Source organism: Tetranychus urticae, chromosome 2 (assembly GCF_039701765.1).
Source record: "Tetranychus urticae isolate SD_2017Ah chromosome 2, NJAU_TeUrti_SD_1.0, whole genome shotgun sequence".
Taxonomy (NCBI): Eukaryota; Metazoa; Arthropoda; class Arachnida; order Trombidiformes; family Tetranychidae; genus Tetranychus; species Tetranychus urticae.
This window is the reverse complement of record NC_142959.1, coordinates 3,749,901-3,768,539: the sequence shown is the minus strand read 5'-3', so window position 1 is coordinate 3,768,539 and position 18,639 is coordinate 3,749,901. Positions and strand designations below refer to the sequence as shown.

The window sequence follows — 18,639 nt, the reverse complement described above, 5'->3', positions numbered from 1 at the left end:
ACAAAAAATAACCGGTTATAATACCAGAACTGGTTACTGTTTTTCCCCCAACCAGCTAACCGGTTATCAGTAACCAGTCGTTACTGATAAAGTACTGGCCTTTTACTGTCTTAAGTTTTTTCTTTTTGTTCCTATATCTTCGTAATCCTTTCAGTTTCTCATGCTTCAATTTCGTCTATAATTTTCATCCCTCTCTCTTCCTCTTTCTCCGGTTCCCTCGTTTTGTGGTTTCTTTGATTCAGCAATTGATCAAAATGTAAGTTTATACTGTTTATCGTTGATGATATTGAAATATCTGTCATTGATATTTGGAGAACTGTCAACACTGATTACTTGGTTGCATTGTTTTCCCTCTGAAATATTTTGTTTTGTCCTATGCATTCCCATGTTGCCATTTCAGGTGTTATGCTGATTTTATTGTTGATGGTTTTATTTTTGTTTATGTGAAATTTGATGGTTTAATTTTTTTATCATTTTCTCTATTCTCTTTTTCATTTTTCTTAGGAGATTATGTAGCGGTTGCAGTAAACCAATTATTGACAAATACATGTGGCAAATTAAAAACGATGATCGATTTTTTCATTGGAACTGTTTGAAATGTCAATGTTGCCAAACTATTTTAAAAGATCTATGTCATGTTAAGGATGGATCTATTCTTTGCAAAGAGGATTACAATAGGTTATTATACTTCATTTTCTCCCTCTCTTGATTTTGTTATTGCTTCTTGTAGTTTGTATGTCAAAAAGCAACGTGTTTTAATGTTTCATGTCCTGTCAAGCAATCGTAATTCATTCAAATATTTTCAACTGTAATCTTTTTTCTATTCTTTAGACTCTGTGCACCTCGACAGTGCCATGGTTGTCGTAGTCCCATAGACAGTAATAAAGATTGGGTAATCAAGATACCGGCAGCTTCGAATAAACAATATCACAACACACCAACAAGTGGATCCTCATATGTTTTATACCACCTTAGATGCATCAGATGTTGTTATTGTTCTAAAGATCTCAACCCTGGGGATCGTTATATACTTAACAAGGCTAATCAAACGTTGGTCTGTACTTCATCAGCCTGTTTAAACCATCATAACTCAACAGTTTATTCTTCAGCCGTTTCATCTCCCTATGCATCATCCATGCCCCCTTCACCACTTCAACCTGCTCCTCCGCAACATCCTAAAATGTCTGTGCCAAGTGGAAGAGGAAGACGAGGTCGTGGTGGAGGAATGTACAAGAAGCAGTGATTTAGAAATGACGAAAAGAGAAACGTTTTTACTATTTTAAACTTAAAAGAGCGGAATCAAGACTTGACCCTTTGACATTACAATGCATGTTCAAGAGATTTATCATGTAAATAGCAACAGAGAATCAAATCTATCAATGGATTTACAACATTTTAATGCACTTAATTTTACAAAGAATCCCCGTTGAATTCTTTGAGTTTACTTATTACCATCAATTCAAAACTATTATTCAACATTTTTACACTTATTGTATTGAGAATTCATTTTTTCAGCTCAACATCGTTAATCTCGGGTAGCTCTTTTTGCTCTTTTGATTGTAATAAAAAAACATGACAATGCAATGCATGCATTATAAGTTAAAAAACTAATTTCTTCATGTACAGTTGATCAGCAAGACTGATTGTCAATTTTAGAAACCATCCAATTATAGTCAGAATCAGATAACAAGACAACAAAGTCAAACTTTAGTTAAAACTGAATTTACAACAAATCATTAAAATTAATGATTAATCTCACTTTTTGGAAATCTTCTAAACAGTTATGTCTTAGTTTGTATCAATTACTCTTATTTATGCATCATCGGACATCGAGGATTGGAACATGTTTTTTGCATCGTGGAGTACATCAGCAACGATTTTAATAGGTCGGATTCAATGTTCAATCAATATTGAGAATATTTTAGTATTGAATGAAATCATATCAATTTATTAAAAGTTTAATTTCCTCTGAGAATCGACAGAAATGCCTTTGATCAGTTTTATAAATGAGATTTAATCATGGAAGGAAAATATATTTCTTTTATTATATTATCGATGTGAAATGGAAATGATGAATGATCAATTTATTCGGACTTTAATCGTTTAATGGTCGCAAATAGCAGTGAAAATATTATCATGCATTAACAGATTCAGGTGAGTGTTTTGCTTTCTTCTTTTTCTTGTCCTTCTTTTTCTTTTTCCTTTCTTTATCGTCTTCGTGTTTCCTTTTATTTTTATGCTTCTTTTCATGCCCTCCAGTAGCAGAAGTTTCCGCTATTTCAATTTGAGACTCGTGGTTCGAGGTTTCCTCCGATTTATTTTTACTTTTCTTTGATTTGTGTTTCTTTTTTATAATTGGCTGATGCATAAGTCTAAATTGTTCAGGTAGCTATAACAAAAAGAAGAATAAGTTAATAACCAGAATGAATCAGTGAGGCATGTGCAAAATATGAGAAATACGCTTACAGGACCAGGATGAAGCCTAAACCCAGATAGTTGATTTTGAGCAAGAGGTATAATTTCTTTTCCTCCGATTGGTGGTTTTTCCATAAGACTCCTTAAACTATGAATGCGGAAAACGAAGATTAAATTAATATCAAAATGAGGCCAAAATTTCCAACCAAACATTGATAATATTACCTATCATTTGGAGTAGCAGGAACATCAATATTTCCGGGTAAATTTGGTAAAAATGCACTTAATTGGTCCTTGATTTTACGTCCACAACAGAATTTATTGTAAGAGTGTTCAAGATTATAATGTTTAATTAGATTTGTAGCACCAGTTAATTCACTTTCACCTGAATTTAAAGATAGAAATAAAATCATATAATAACTATATTTTTAACGGATTTTAAAGCTTTAAGAAAGCGTACTTACCTCCTGGCTCTTTCATCAAATAGAATGGCCCACTGTGCACAATTGTAGGTGTTTTTCCTAGTGAAATGGTTGTTTTTAAGGTACCCGTTGTGTCCTGTCTGCTATTAGTAACCAGCGGTGATCGACTACCTCTCGGACTTGATTTAGGAGAGTATTGTTCACCATTGGTCCTCCGAACAACCTCAGTAATCATTTTAAGTTGCGTAAATGATAAATATCTGTTGAAAATCAATCAACTGAGATAATAAAATTTACATAGATCTTAAATAACTTATTTTCTAATTTACAATTCAAATATAAATAAACAAAAACAAAATGATTTAGCTAGGTTAGTCACTTCTTTAAAGAATCATATGATGAACACTTAATCTTTTCATCAGACTTTAAAAAATTTAGGGACCGATCACTAAGCTCTTATCGTTCTTCCTTTTTAAAAAGCTTGACAGTTGACATTTGATAATTTATCGAGCAAAGCTACTCAAGTAATACACAGATACAAGGATGTATTAATGAATGTTTAAGCTATAATTAACTCTGATTTTTTAATAATTTTCCAGTAAAAAATTCTTTCAAGTTATCATAACTGAATACAATAATACCTGGACTTTTGCAAAAAAAGATTGACAGAGAAATAACGTTAAAGAATAATGTTAATGTTGCTTGAATGCTATACGGTAGAAAGTTATTTTAATATGTAATTTGATGAATTTTTAGTGTTATTCATTTTCTCTAACAAGAAGAATTAACTAAAATTACTTTTGTTCAAACAATTTGAATCTTTTTATTCAGCAACCAGATTTGTTGTGAATAGCAACTGGGCTATTTTCACAGCTTCTGGGTTTCCGAAAAGGACAAGTCTTGCGTATTGAATTTTTTTCAGTTCAAAATTTTCTCAACAAACCTAACTCTTTTAGTTTGTTTTTAATTTTAAAATTCATTTATCATCATTTGTTCAGTATTCATTTTAAGAAATAGTGATTTTGTGTTTTAATTCACGAGAATGACGATTGATCATTATAGCAGCCAGTCTACTAAGGACTATTTATTGGATCGCTTTTTAAGTTATGGCTTAGGAATTGGTGCTATTTTCCAATTTGTTTGTATTCTTGCTGTCATATTTTTAAGTTCTGGTGATTCGAAAGGTAAATCCAATTTAGAATACAGTTCAGAGGATGATATGAATAATGGATCACATCATCATAATGGCTCCAATCATCATTGCCAAGCAGGATCGAAGCACAACCATGGGCATGGACGAAGGAATCGCCATGAGAAGAAAAAGAGGAAATAGTTGACTAATCAAATTGTAATTTCTATTTTCCACGGTATTTCTGTAAATAAGGACTATTTAAGTCCTCCATGTGTAGTGCTTGGCCCTTTAAATGGATTTCGCCCCAATATGGCAGAATGGCAAATTTTTATGCTTTTTCACTAACATTTAATGAACTTGAATGCTGAGGGTTTGTGACAATTACAATGTTCTGATAGTACATATTTACATGTATTAAACACCAATCTGATTCATTATGATGACAGAAATAATGATTCTGCAATCTAGTCAATCCACAGTTCACCAGTTTCATCATGCACTAACTAATATGCTTAGTTAAGCCCTGTTACAACATTGAGGCATTCAAGAACTCAGATTATGATGTGAAACTCTTAATGTAATCTCTTTAAATTTACTCAAGTTATCTCGAATTACCTTTTTTGTAAATATAAACGATCACCTTAACATCTTGTAAGTTCATGTGAATTTTTTATACTCAATAAATGAATAACTTAAATTTACCCTGATTTTTGTTTTGAAATGAATATTTACCATAGTTTCCATAGATTCATGAACTATAAATTTAATTGTATTAAACATTTGATGAATATTAGTTAATATTACGGAGAGATTAAGGTTAATCAGATTACTATAATCTATTGGAAAAACATCCGTCAATCGCCTCAACTCAGCTGTTAAATTTCTTTGGAAGTTTAGACGTTTTCTTTATTTTCACAGCTAAAAACAGTATCGTTGTATGATTTTTATTTATAAATTTCGTTTTTATTTGAATTTTCGCGATCACTGGTGCCGTTCAAATCAATAATAAATCACTAAATCGTAAGTAATGTTTTCTTTCTAACCTTTAAGCATTTTATTTTGTCTTCAAGAGTAAAAATGTCTGATGAAATAATAGTCTTACAAATAGGCAGCATGTCTTGTCAGATGATTCCCAAAATATTATTATCAATCTTTTAATCGTAATCAAATTAACTTATGTTCGTTATTACAATTCATAACCTATAACTTTTAATTTCCCCAATTCAATATTCATCTCTTTTTCTAGGGTTTTCTTGTTTCCACGTGTCCATTCTGGTAAAATGAAGAAGATAGCCATTTTAGGTGGTGGAGTCTCTGGATTATCCTGTGCCCATTACCTTACAAAATTGGGAAAGAAATTGGGTCGATCTGATCGTATTATTCTTATAGAAGCATCAAGTGCTGTCGGTGGATGGTTAAAATCACATCAATTTGATGATGGGGTTGTTCACGAATTAGGGCCCAAAAGCATTCGCGCTTCAGGATTACCAGCTCATAACACACTTCTCATGGTTAGTTTCTGTTGAAAATAATAACAAATTAAATTGGTGCTGTGACAAAACTAAAATGTTTACTAGCTAATAAATCTATCATCTCTAATTAGGCTGAAGAATTAAACCTTGCACCGGAAATAATCAATGTGAAACACAGCGATGCTGCAGCGCGAAAGCGTTTGATTTGTATAGATGACCAACTACACACTTTACCTAATAGCTTAAAAAGTTTAATTTTCCGAACGCCGCCATTTTCGAAGCCACTGATCACAGCGCTTTATCAAGATTTTACGACTAAAAGACTACCAATCGGAGACGATGAAGATATAAGTGTTCATGATTTCATGTCATTAAGATTTGGTGAAGAAGTGGCAAAATATTTGGCAGGTCCGATGTGTCGAGGTATAGCTGCTGGTGATAGTAAAAAATTAAGCATTAAATCAATGTTTCCACCAATTTATCAAGCCGAACGTGAAAAAGGATCTGTGATTAAAGGAATGTTCAGTCCGAAAGCAATTCCTGCCTCAATAAGTGATGAGATTTCGAAAAGCTCGCTTTTATCTAAAGTAAAGTCAGAAAAATGGAGTATCTGGTCATTGAAGAATGGACTTCAGCAGTTGCCACAAAGACTTTATTCAAATTTAATTAAAGAGTCAAACATGGACATTCAGTTAGGTCATAAAGTTGATCATATTATGTTTAAAGATGATGGAAGTGCCGTCTTACATGTTTCCAATTCTACTTCAATCAAACCAATTTCAGTTGATTACATTTTCTCGGCCCTTCCAGCAGCCAACCTCGCAAAATGTATTTCAGCCAAAGCTTATCCAATTATCCACAAAACTCTAGGATCGGTCAAGTCCGTCAGTGTAGCAGTTGTTAATCTTGAATATTCAGGAACAGTTATCCCCAGAGACATGGGATTTGGATTTTTAACTCCTTCATATACTAATTCAGTCATATTAGGCATTGTTTTTGATTCATGTTGCTTTAAAGATCATGATGCTGCTAGAGATATAACACGATTAACGGTATGTACTTAAAAATTTTTTAGCTTTTGTCTCCTTCATATTTCTATAATCAAAGAAATGCTTTTGTTAAAATTTACAGGTAATGATGGGTGGCGAATGGTTTGAAGACCACTTTGGAGATCCTGTCAATGTTGACCAACAACTGATATTGAATGTAGCTAAAGATGCAGTCAAAAGACATTTAAAAGTTGATGCAGAACCAATTAGAACCTTAGCTAATATTCACAAGGTACGTTTATTGTTGAAAAGTTGAACAGTTTTAAAATTTATTTTCCATTCTCTCCATTTCCAGGAATGTATACCGCAGTACTATTTAGGACATGGATCTAAATTGGAAACGATAAAAAAAGAAATTGACTCGACAAGATTAAATCTAGAATTATTAGGAAATTCATTCGCTGGTTTAGGTGTGAATGACAGTATTTATGATGCTAGGAAAAAAGTTGAAAATTTCATTGATAAATAGAACTCATTATTTTTACAAAATAAAGCTTGTGTTATGCATATTGTGTTGTATTTTATTAAAATTAAAATAAAAATTTCAAGAAAGCGATTATCAATTTGATGAAAAGAATTTATAAAAATTTTAATCAAAGGAAATTAATGACATAAGACTAAAACTCAACATAACATAGCAAATTCAAATTTAGAATCGTTTTTGCGCTGTTTTTTGCTATGACTGTTTTTCTGTTTCTTATAACCTCTCACTCTCTTTCTTTTCCCCTTCCTTTTCTCTCCATCTCTCTTTTACTTGAGCCTTTGTAAAGGGTGTTAAGGTTTATTTGTTCCAAAATGGAAAAGAGAAAAAACAAACTTACCTTAAGATAAAGATGAAAAGCACCAATGTAATTGAATCTCTATCATCTAATTCATTATCATTGTCATGTTATCATCATTTTCATCTTTATCTTAAGGTAAGCTTGTTTTTTCTCCTTTCCATTTTGGAACAAATAAACCTTAACACCCTTTATTTACCAAGGGTTAGGAAAAAGATGATTCCGATTTGACTGATCTTTCGAACTAATCATCATTTTTTCAATTATTCAATATTATGTCCTTTACTATAACAAATCTCACGACAATATCGTGGACAAGATCACAAGCACTATCAATAAATGATTGAAGCACTTAAAGCCAGGCCAATCGAATCCGTTTTCAACGCACGTGAAAACTGAGAGCTTCTTTAACCAATTTTCGATGGCAAATTTGATCTTTCTTCAATCTCTTTACTGCAGATACTAAATTAGCACTTGTATGTAAATTTGATTTTATTATTTCCTTAATTATCATACTTCGCAAGTAAGAAAGCATAAAATATGAGTAATTCTTGCTCTCAAGTGATCAGAAGCTTATTTACCTGTAATCTTCACACTTTAAAAATTAACAATAAATTTATTGCATTTTTTTCATCAGTTTGATACCGAACAGACGTAAGATCAACTAGACAGTCTGGTACTATGGGTGGGTGCAAATGGTTGAATGATGCCTTGCAAACCCTTGGTACAGCTACAAATGTTTCCTTTTCATTCCTGTTTTCCTTCCTTTATTTTCTTAATACTTTTGCAAGCAAAACAAAGCTAACTAACAACAATTTGCAGCTTAAAAATTTCAAAAACTAATCTTATGTATTAATTTTTTTAACGCAGGTTATCGCATTTTATCAAAATCATCAAAGCTGGCTGTGATATGGATTTGCTTACAATGAACATTTCACAACCCCTTTGACGACTCGGAGGAATGCTCAAGTAAACAAAATTAACCAATTTAACATGAAATACAAACCAATATTTCATCATAATTTGAAAAAAAGGAAAAGTTGTAAGTTGAAAAAGAGTCCCGCCATCATGATGTTCCCATTATATTCAAGGTGTCTTTTTTCTCTTTTTTGTTTCCCACAATAATCATCACAGTAAAGTACAGTATCTTTAAGTTAACATGAGAGCACAAAACAAATGGACATAAACCAATTTCCAGTCATTGAAAGTTGATTGATTATAAAAAAAATAACAAAGTTATAAAATATAGCAAATAAGAGGCAAAAATAACGTTTGAATGTGTGTTTGTGTTGTTTGAATGATATTATATATAGAGAGTGAGAGAAAGAGAGGGAGGGAGAGTAAAAGAAAGAGAAAAAGATAGAGATAGAGAAATGTAAAAAAGAGAAGAAAGAGAAATACAGTGATAGTGTGATAGATAGAGAGGGAAGAAAAGACCAGAATTACAGAAAAAAAGGAAAGAAAAGGTTTTTGGATGAAATAATTAGGAAAGGATGTCCTGGATGGATCCAAGATATAAATTTAGTCTCTCTTACCTTTACATCATAAGATGACCGTTGACATGAATTTTAAAATCATTGATATAGACACTATTATTCAATACAATTTACCTTTAAATTAACCAAAATAACCAGCACAATCAACAGCATGATGAGTCATGTTTGAATTAGCGCCAAAGACAAAGTAGTGAGATGTTAGTTAAATTAATTACAATTTGTTACATCTCACTACCCATGTCTTTCACACCAAAAAATCAAACGATAATGTTTATAATACAAGTTGAAATCTACAATTGATATAAATAAACTATCACAATATAAATAATAAGACTAGATATAATTTCTAATAACAATTGAATAATATAAAAAAATTAGTGAAAAGTACACCAGAAAAAAAGAGAAAGATTAACAGTAAAACTGAATGAAAGAGAAATGTTCAAAAGATAAAGATTGAAGACAGGAAAAGACAGGAGAAAAGACAGAAACAGCAGACTGTAACTCTGAGCAATATTACCAAAACCAAAATGGAGGAGAGACTCAACTTTGCGCAGAGAGAAACTTTCTCGTTTCTCTTCCCATTTCTTTTTGCTTATTTCAAGCTTAGAGTAGAGTTTGCTCCATGATGAAAATGATGAAAAAGATGCTGATGATGATGATGATGATGAAAAGAAAGAAAATTTATCGGTAAAAGACAAAAGAGAGGCTCAGAGTCTCTTCAAAGATGGAGTAATTCAAAATGATGAGGAATACAAAAAGGGCGCAACTTTTTTTACTTACTATACTAAAGGCAGGATGGATAAACTTTTAACTGCGAGTTGAAAGCCACTGCGCACTTCTCCTCCATTTTGGTTTTGGGTAATATTGCTCAGATAACCAGCTTGAAGATAGATTTATCATCCAACATTGGATGATAAATCCGCTTCTTTCTACTTTTTCTGTCTTTTTCCAATCTTATGCCATTTCTCTTTCAGTTTTACTGTTAATCTTTCTCTTTTTCCTGGTGTACTTTTTCGCATATTTTTTTATATTATTCAATTGTTATTAGAAATTATATCTAGTCTTATTATTTATATTGTGATAGTTTATTTATATCAATTGTAGATTTCAACTTGTATTATAAACATTATCGTTTGATTTTTTGGTGTGAAAGACATGGGTAGTGAGATGTAACAAATTGTAATTAATTTAACTAACATCTCACTACTTTGTCTTTGGCGCTAATTCAAACATGACTCATCATGCTGTTGATTGTGCTGGTTATTTTGGTTAATTTAAAGGTAAATTGTATTGAATAATAGTGTCTATATCAATGATTTTAAAATTCATGTCAACGGTCATCTTATGATGTAAAGGTAAGAGAGACTAAATTTATATCTTGGATCCATCCAGGACATCCTTTCCTAATTATTTCATCCAAAAACCTTTTCTTTCCTTTTTTTCTGTAATTCTGGTCTTTTCTTCCCTCTCTATCTATCACACTATCACTGTATTTCTCTTTCTTCTCTTTTTTACATTTCTCTATCTCTATCTTTTTCTCTTTCTTTTACTCTCCCTCCCTCTCTTTCTCTCACTCTCTATATATAATATCATTCAAACAACACAAACACACATTCAAACGTTATTTTTGCCTCTTATTTGCTATATTTTATAACTTTGTTATTTTTTTTATAATCAATCAACTTTCAATGACTGGAAATTGGTTTATGTCCATTTGTTTTGTGCTCTCATGTTAACTTAAAGATACTGTACTTTACTGTGATGATTATTGTGGGAAACAAAAAAGAGAAAAAAGACACCTTGAATATAATGGGAACATCATGATGGCGGGACTCTTTTTCAACTTACAACTTTTCCTTTTTTTCAAATTATGATGAAATATTGGTTTGTATTTCATGTTAAATTGGTTAATTTTGTTTACTTGAGCATTCCTCCGAGTCGTCAAAGGGGTTGTGAAATGTTCATTGTAAGCAAATCCATATCACAGCCAGCTTTGATGATTTTGATAAAATGCGATAACCTGCGTTAAAAAAAATTAATACATAAGAATGGTTTTCTAAATGTCCAAACCCAAAAATTGATGCACGAGGTTTTACTATGAGGCTTGTAAGAAGCGATATTTGAAGCTGCGTATAGTCGAGAGCTTTACTTTTTGTAGCAAAAGTAAGAAGGGAAAGAAGGGAAGGAAAAGAGAAGATGAAAGATAGAAGAGAAAGAGAAAAACGAAAGGAAAAAAGAAAGAGAGGGAAAGGTTAAAAGAAACAGAAAAAGTCAGTTATAGCAAAAAACTAGCGAAATAACGTAATTATAAATCTGCTGTGTTATGATATGTTGAGTTTCACCTACGAAAATTATTATCACTTATTCCCTGAATCATTCTTATAATTTTTTCTTTGACAGTCCAAACACACAAACAAGCTTCCCATCTATACTGCACCGTATAATTTTGCTGTACTGTGTTAATCCTCTTGACATTTATTTGCGCAAATTTTTTTCATCTTTTGACAGATTCCGGTCTTGTAACACATTTCTTATCATTTTCAGCGTAAAATATAATTGCGATGTTTAGTTGGTTGTCTTTCACTTAATTTCAAGCATAAAATATGACCAATTGCCGCAGACTTACCTTATGTAATTGGCTTTTCGTCTAATTGACTCTGGTTACCACAACAGTTTTTACAAGAATCTGGGATTATTTTGGGTTCAATGTTCTCCGGTCTGGTCAAAGCACTCTCCGCATTGCATTGCTCACTTATTAGCATAACTTTTACTGGACTTTTGGGACTTAAGAAACAATTTAAATGAAACAAAATGAAGGCGAAAAGCTGGACATTTACTGAAGATTAACAAAAGGATGGATCCACCAAGTCTACCTCGAGATTTAGGGATGTCCTTCCAAAGGCGATGTTTGCAAACACATTAAAAGAAGAGATTAACTCGAAAGTGGAACCATTTTATTTTTACCAGCTAATACTGATGTTAACGGGATGAGCTGGAAAAAGAAGGAGGATTCATTTGGAGAAAGGGTCAAAAAGGAAAGAGAAAAGATGCAAGAAAAGATGAGCAAAGATGAGGATAGATGATAAATAAATGTTGAAGATATCGTTAATAATGGTGATATTTTTTGCTGTGTATTTGTGACTCTATTGTGAATTAACAAAGGATTGCAAAGCTGAATTGAGGAGCAAATGAGTTTATATTGGACAAATTTTTGGGATACCTTAACTGGTAAATTGAATAAAAAGAGTTCAAGTTGAAAGATGAAGATAAAGATGATGATGATGAAGTAGAATATGATTAAAGGCGAAAAAAATGGCAAGACTTGAAATAATGGATTGAAGGTAAAGAATTTCAATTCAAGTCTTATCTAATATAGTGTTTGGGATTGACTATTGGGTGACAAAACGCAATAATGCTAAGCATATGCTCATGTTCACTTTATGATTATCTAATGCAATGAATATATCTGGCAAATGAAAAAAGTGCCACTCTCATTTCAGCTCAATTTTTCCATTCAAAAAGTCAAACAACAAGAAAAGTAAAAAAAACTAAAAAAATGTTAGTGACAATCATATTGTAATGTGTTCAAGTCAACAGGCAAACTTCATTTCATGATTAAAATGGTTCATTGTAACCAACTTTAACTTACATTTCCTTGTTAACCACATTTTTGCAAACCATTGGACAACGATTCAAGCTAATAATCAACTAACAGTCAAGTTTTATCCACCAATTGTTAATTACTTGGAAAGGGAAGAAAGATAAACATATTTGTTACAAATTGTGTGATCAATGATAATTATTTGTTAATCTAATTGTAACTTGTTATATTGGAATGTGATCTTAATATAATTTACAATTACAAGACGATAGTTTGATTTGTTTATTTGCCTTGCAATTAAAGAGTGAAGAATCGTCAAAAATGATATTATGTTTTAATTGTTAATCAACAATCGCGTTTCTACTAACAATGCAATTAAATTATTCCAATAGAAGATATTATTGCTGTCATTTCTTCTCAATCAACTGTAAAATTATGTGAAAAGATAAAAAACAAAATAATCGTTAAAGCGATTGGATTCAAGAAAGTAAAATGTTCAACAGTTATTCAAATTAACAAGTCAAGTTGTGTTTGAATTTTAGATACTTTAAACTAACTGGGAAAACTGTTTGTCTCTCAAAGAGCATCGACATCAACCTGTTGAAACAAATTGGATGAAGTTTAAAAGTGTGAAAAATGAGAAGCTGATCAAGCCATGGATGATGATAACAGCTCAATTCAACCCAAATTAACTGTGAGTTTAAAGAAGGCGACCAAAAAATTGTTTAGTGTCTCAAAGCTTTCCTCAAACACAGTCAGGTCACAGTGTTTTCACCGTGATGATGATCAAGAGATTGACTGTGATACAAGGCACAGTGGAAAACTTGCTTCCCTCAGAATCGACCCGGTCGAGAATAAACGAGAAGAGTGGGACAAAAAGATTGATTTCCTATTCTCGATCATTGGCTTCGCAGTTGATCTAGCAAATGTTTGGCGTTTTCCCTATTTATGCTATAAAAATGGTGGTGGTGAGTAAAAAACTGAACAAACCAGCTTTTCCCATTAACCCAACAACCCAACAACCCAAAACCAACACCTAGATTAACTTAATGAACAGTAAAACACGTAATCTGGCAAATTTGATATTAGCTTTTAATAGATCCTAATCCATCCTAGCCTTTATCAATCCTTAATGGTTTTATTCAGTGATCATCCCATAAGTTGGATCTAATAGAAAGAGATGAGAATCAATGAAATTATTTTATTTTCAGGAGTATTTTTGATTCCATATACCTTGATGCTACTTTTTGGAGCTTTACCACTTTTTTTCTTGGAGTTATCATTGGGACAATTTGCTAAATCAGGTCCAATAAATGTATGGGATAAAATGTATCCAGCTGCAAAGGGTGTCGGCTATTGTGCCGTCCTTATCTCGTGGTATGTTTCATTTTATTATAATGTAATCATTGGTTGGACTATATATTACATTATAGTAACATTGACTTCAGGTTTGTCTCAAACGCCATTACCTTAAGGATTGTGCCCATCAGCTCTTTATTAATCCTAATTTTGTCTTATTTTGCCTTTACTCGAAAAATTTGGACAACCATTTGTAAACAGGAGATTTGCTTCCCTGGCAGCATTGTGATAACGAGTGGAATACGAAGGGTTGTTTCGCTGTGAATAATTTAATAAATTGTAAAAATTGCACCAACATAACGTCACAAAATTTATCAACTTCAGCACAAGAATTCTTTGAGTAAGATTTTTCATTCAATTGACAAACTTATTGTAAACCGATTCAAGAAGAGCCAAACAATTGACTTTTGTTTTCCATCTTAAATTGAGGTACACTCTTGATTCTTGATAGGCCTGAATCATTTTCCTAGAATAATTAACTTACTATTGATTTTTTTAATAATGGTTATGGGAAGATATTTTACCTTAATAATAAACAGATAAATTGGTTTACTGAGATACCATCCATCATCATTTGGTGTTAACAGAGAGTTAAAATATATTGCTTGGGTCGCAAGAAAAATAATTTGTAATTACCTTTCAGTCAAAAGATCAGCATTTATCAAGATAATCAAGCATATGATTGAAATAACATTGAATATTAATCCATCACAGAATAAATGAAGTAAACATGAGTTTATTAAAAAAAAGTCCAACAAAACAAATTGCTCTCTAATCAAATTAATTTGCTAATAACACTTTCAGAGATCATTCACTTTCATACGCTTCCATTTTGATAGGTTTTATTTTCACTTGCCTTTCAAAAGATTGAAGATACCGATGATTCAAAAACGGAAAATACTCAATATGAAGATTAAATCCGAACAGCAGTTACACTCGTTGTGTACTGCGGTTACGGCATGATCGACCGTATACAAAATAGCCAGAGTTTACTTACGAAAATTGAATTACAGGTTACAGAGCAATAAGAATAATTTTTGGAAATTGGTTTCGATTTGTGATATTAAGCTGGATTTGTGAGCATTCAATTAAACACTTTGCTTCTTCCTTTGAAATTATTTTGGTTCATTTTGTGTTTACTGTTTTTGAAGTTGTTCAGATTTTGTTTTTAAATGTTTCCAAATCTCATTCTTCGTTCCATTTGGCTATTCTCTTAGTGTTTAGATAAAATTATTCAGAGTCTTTTGTTTTTGAGTTGTTTTTACTTGGATTTAGTTGAATTTATAATACTTCTTTGTCCAGTTTTGATCTTTCAGTTTTGAATTTAAAATTTTGTCTGGAAACTTTTTCACAAAATAACTAAACTTACCTTAGATGTTTAAGAAACAGATAAATTAAACTATTAATATTTGATGAAATAATTACAAGTTGAACAAAGTATTGAAATGTGAATTAAAACATTAAGAAATGAGAATCAACTTGATTTCACGAAAAATCAGTCAATTGTTTGGGCTTGAAGATGAAACTAATAGATGGCGTAATTTGTTTCTACGCCAACTATTGTAGGCAATTAATGAATAACGAAAACTGTTTTATTTTTGTTTTGTTTTTTTAGGCACAAATTATTACAAATTGATGCATCTAGCGGTTTTAGTGACCTCGGTGCTTTAAGACCTGAACTGGTCGGTTGTGTTTTTCTCACTTTTATTTTACTCTATTTTTCCCTGTTTAAAGGAGTTAAATCTTCCGGCAAAGTAAGTAGATTTCTTGTCAATATCTAAAGTTCAATTGATCTATTTTGATTTTAATCGTTTCTTTTCAGGTCGTATGGGTCACTGCCACAGCACCCTATGTCATACTTACAATCTTGTTAATAAGAGGAGTATTCCTACCTGGAGCAGGTTTGTAAGCTTATTGAAATATCTTATCCGTTGGAGTTGAATTGTTTCTGTGCATCTAATATTGAAATATGCTTTTTTGATAATTTACTATCAGGGATGGGAATCTCCTACTATTTAAGTCCAAGACTTGAAAAACTTCAACATCCTGGAGTTTGGACTGATGCTGCTGTTCAAGTCTTTTACTCAATTGGTGTTGGTTTTGGAGTTCATCTTACCTATGCATCATTCAATAAGTTTAACAACAATTGTTACCGGTGAGAAAAATTTTACCGTTGCTCAAACATTCAATAATCCTTCCTTTGATTGTATCTTAGCCTATCTTAATCTTTCTAAACTTGACTTTTCAGAGATGCTCTTCTAACGGCCTGTATAAATTCCTGCACATCATTTTACTCTGGTTTCGTCATTTTTATTTACCTTGGTTATATGGCTCAAGGTTTACAAGCTGATATTTCAACTGTTGCTAAAGAGGGTTATGGTTTGGTCTTTCAAGTTTATCCTGAAGCAATTTCAACCTTACCTTTGGCTAAATTCTGGTCCATCCTTTTTTTTGTAATGCTAGTTACTCTTGGTCTTGATTCAGCGGTAAGCTACCGTTTTGGCTCTCGTATAATCCAACCTTTTACTGTCTTGTCATTGTAAAAGCGTCCATTCAATTGTTTTTACAAAGACAATTATTGACAATTATTAATTTGTATTTAAAGCCTTGTCTATTCCTTTGTGGTAGCTTTAAGTTAGGCTTAAACTAAGCGATTTATGTAATTCTCAACTAATCTGGAACTTATCTCTTTCCTCTCTTTCTCTCTAATCTACAGATGGGGGGCTTAGAAGCTGTAATTACTGGGATTATCGATGAATGGAAGATTAAAAGCATAAGCCGAGAAGTATTAACAGCGCTTGTTTTAACCAGCTCATTCTTGGTTTCTCTAATCAATTGTACTCAAGTGAGAAAACAAATTGAAGCTTTATTTTAAATAATAATGAATAACATTTTGATTCTTATTTGATAATCAAATTTCAAAGGGAGCAGGATACACAATGGTATGGTTTGACAGTTATGCAGCAGCAGTCTCCTTATTATGTTCAGCCTTATTTGAAGCTTTGGCGCTAGTTTATGGATATGGTGAGTGGTTGACCTTTTTGTTGCACCATTTAATGATCTTCAATGATTTTCATTTCAGGTATTGATCGTTTCATGCTCGATATCGAGTCAATGCTTGGCTTTAGACCATCAGCTTTTTGGCTAATTTGCTGGAAATACATTTCGCCATTATTTCTTGTTGTAAGTGATTACACTGTTAACGATTAATTATTCCAGTTCAACTCTAATTCATTTTGATATTTTTTTCATAGACTATCATTATACTTTCGGTTACAAAACCTGAGCCCATTACATTCTTGAACTATACGTTTCCTTACGAGGCTAATGTTCTTGGATGGATATTTGGACTCTCCTCTGTATTTCCGATTCCACTTTTTGGCCTTTTTTATCTTCTTAAAAATTGTTTATTCAAACGCAATGAGATAGGTAAGTTCAATCTAATTACATTATCAAGGGAAATTTTTCTAATCAACATTTTTCCATTGCAGGAAGCAGAGAGGTTAGCGATCGAGAAGTGATTGCTTGTGTCTAGATTAGGTGAATAGCGAGAAAAATTCAGAATAAAATACATTAGTTATTTATATGGCTGATTATGATTTCCAGAATGTGGTAAAAGTACGTAACAAAGGTTAACATAAAACATAAACACACCGTTAATCGCTAGCAGCATCATGATCTTTAAAGCAACATGAATCAAAAACAATGCCTAATATGACTGAATTAGTATATGAAGGAGTTAAAAATCCAAATCCCATGTCTCTGGGGATAACTGTTCCTGAATATTCAAGATTAACAACTGCTACACTGACGGACTTGACCGATCCTAGAGTTTTGTGGATGATTGGATAAGCTTTGGCAGAAATACATTTTGCCAAATTGGCTGCTGGAAGGGCCGAGAAAATGTAATCAACTGAAATTGGTTTGATTGAAGTAGAATTGGAAACATGTAAGACGGCACTTCCATCATCTTTAAACATAATATGATCAACTTTATGACCTAACTGAATGTCCATGTTTGACTCTTTAATTAAATTTGAATAAAGTCTTTAAGGTAACAAAAAATATTAAAGACAATTCTTTAAACTGACCATTTATACACCATTATTTGGAAACCATAATTTTGTGATAATTTACAAAATGTAACTCTGATTTGCCTTTTCAATTTGAAACTGACTTCTTTTTCAGCTCCATTTTGCTTTGTGAAACAAAATCAACCTTTAACGTTTTGATTATTGTCAATATAAGTAAAATTGGCCCATTAAAAAGACAAGCATGTTTTTATCGATTTGTGTTTCCTTCAAGTTCCAATATTGTGAGACATTTTTGCCAAAGTAAGATAAGTTTTAAAGCTATACTCAACAATTTGACTGACTAATAGCATGTTCAACTAAATAGCCTAACTTCAAATTAACATTCATGCCATTTTTGCAACAAGCCATAAAGCTCAGCAGTCTATTTTTTTGTCAATTTTTAGTCCTTTTTTTCGTGTTTATGTATGTAATTACCGGTTTTGCTCAGTTGGTTAAGCTTTCAAGCTGACCAGAAAATATTTAACTTTTGAAAAGCAAAAGATCAGCAAAGTTAACCAACGGACTTTAGTTGATACATAAATGTCTGTAGATCATTATGAACTTGACTAAATTGTGTAGCGGACTTTTTTGTGCTGTAAGTTGCAATTGAATACTTTTTACATAAATCTGTGTTGGCAAAACGTCCAGCAAAGTAACCCTGCGATCTAATGAACTTATGGCTTGTAATGTATTCATCTTTACCATATCTAATTGTATTACTTGTGCTATAAAACTGCTTAATTCAATCCAGTTAATTGGAAATTTGAAGTCGACTTTCACTTTAACTGAAACTCATTTTTACCAGTTGGTTTGCTCTGAAGTGACATTATCAGGTTGCTTG

The 18,639-nt window shown here is 31.9% G+C and overlaps 4 protein-coding genes and 2 long non-coding RNA genes across 7 annotated transcripts; 4 read left to right on the top strand and 2 right to left on the bottom strand.

Annotated features, from left to right (window-relative positions):
* The first annotated feature begins 79 nt into the window (after positions 1-79).
* LOC107363780 (LIM domain transcription factor LMO4-B) lies at positions 80-1,584 on the top strand. Its single transcript, XM_015931049.3, has 3 exons — positions 80-256; positions 505-678; positions 832-1,584. Coding segments are annotated over exons 1-3 (588 nt in total). The 5' UTR covers positions 80-254; the 3' UTR covers positions 1,244-1,584.
* Positions 1,585-2,020: 436 nt separating this feature from the next.
* Positions 2,021-3,211, bottom strand: LOC107363779 (mediator of RNA polymerase II transcription subunit 19). Its single transcript, XM_015931048.3, has 4 exons — positions 2,880-3,211; positions 2,641-2,800; positions 2,467-2,563; positions 2,021-2,389 (listed from the first exon to the last, which is right to left on the bottom strand). The coding sequence occupies exons 1-4, from the start codon at positions 3,070-3,072 to the stop codon at positions 2,135-2,137; spliced, it is 705 nt and encodes a 234-aa protein (XP_015786534.1). The 5' UTR covers positions 3,073-3,211; the 3' UTR covers positions 2,021-2,134.
* A 1,642-nt stretch (positions 3,212-4,853) lies between these two features.
* Positions 4,854-6,997, top strand: Ppox (protoporphyrinogen oxidase). The gene is made up of 5 exons (XM_015931044.3): positions 4,854-4,989; positions 5,216-5,480; positions 5,573-6,493; positions 6,573-6,722; positions 6,786-6,997. The coding sequence occupies exons 2-5, from the start codon at positions 5,250-5,252 to the stop codon at positions 6,957-6,959; spliced, it is 1,476 nt and encodes a 491-aa protein (XP_015786530.2). The 5' UTR covers positions 4,854-4,989; positions 5,216-5,249; the 3' UTR covers positions 6,960-6,997.
* Positions 6,998-8,349: 1,352 nt separating this feature from the next.
* LOC149093719 (uncharacterized) lies at positions 8,350-8,926 on the bottom strand. The gene is made up of 2 exons (XR_016198859.1): positions 8,805-8,926; positions 8,350-8,416 (listed from the first exon to the last, which is right to left on the bottom strand). It is a non-coding gene; the product is annotated as an uncharacterized LOC149093719 (long non-coding RNA).
* Positions 8,927-9,983: 1,057 nt separating this feature from the next.
* On the top strand, positions 9,984-10,575 carry LOC149093718 (uncharacterized). Its single transcript, XR_016198858.1, has 2 exons — positions 9,984-10,120; positions 10,509-10,575. It is a non-coding gene; the product is annotated as an uncharacterized LOC149093718 (long non-coding RNA).
* Positions 10,576-12,261: 1,686 nt separating this feature from the next.
* LOC107363785 (sodium-dependent dopamine transporter-like) lies at positions 12,262-18,009 on the top strand. 2 transcript variants are annotated; one of them, XM_015931055.3, is made up of 13 exons: positions 12,262-13,334; positions 13,578-13,814; positions 13,927-14,065; positions 15,341-15,479; positions 15,548-15,626; positions 15,721-15,880; positions 15,974-16,211; positions 16,442-16,570; positions 16,650-16,749; positions 16,808-16,908; positions 16,980-17,154; positions 17,217-17,265; positions 17,332-17,815. In XM_015931055.3, exons 1-12 carry the CDS (start codon positions 13,022-13,024, stop codon positions 17,258-17,260), a joined length of 1,854 nt encoding a protein of 617 aa, XP_015786541.1. In that variant the 5' UTR covers positions 12,262-13,021; the 3' UTR covers positions 17,261-17,265; positions 17,332-17,815. The 2 variants fall into 2 exon arrangements, with proteins under 2 accessions (XP_015786541.1, XP_089123911.1); XM_089267785.1 differs by having other exon boundaries at positions 17,217-18,009.
* Positions 18,010-18,639: the final 630 nt, after the last annotated feature.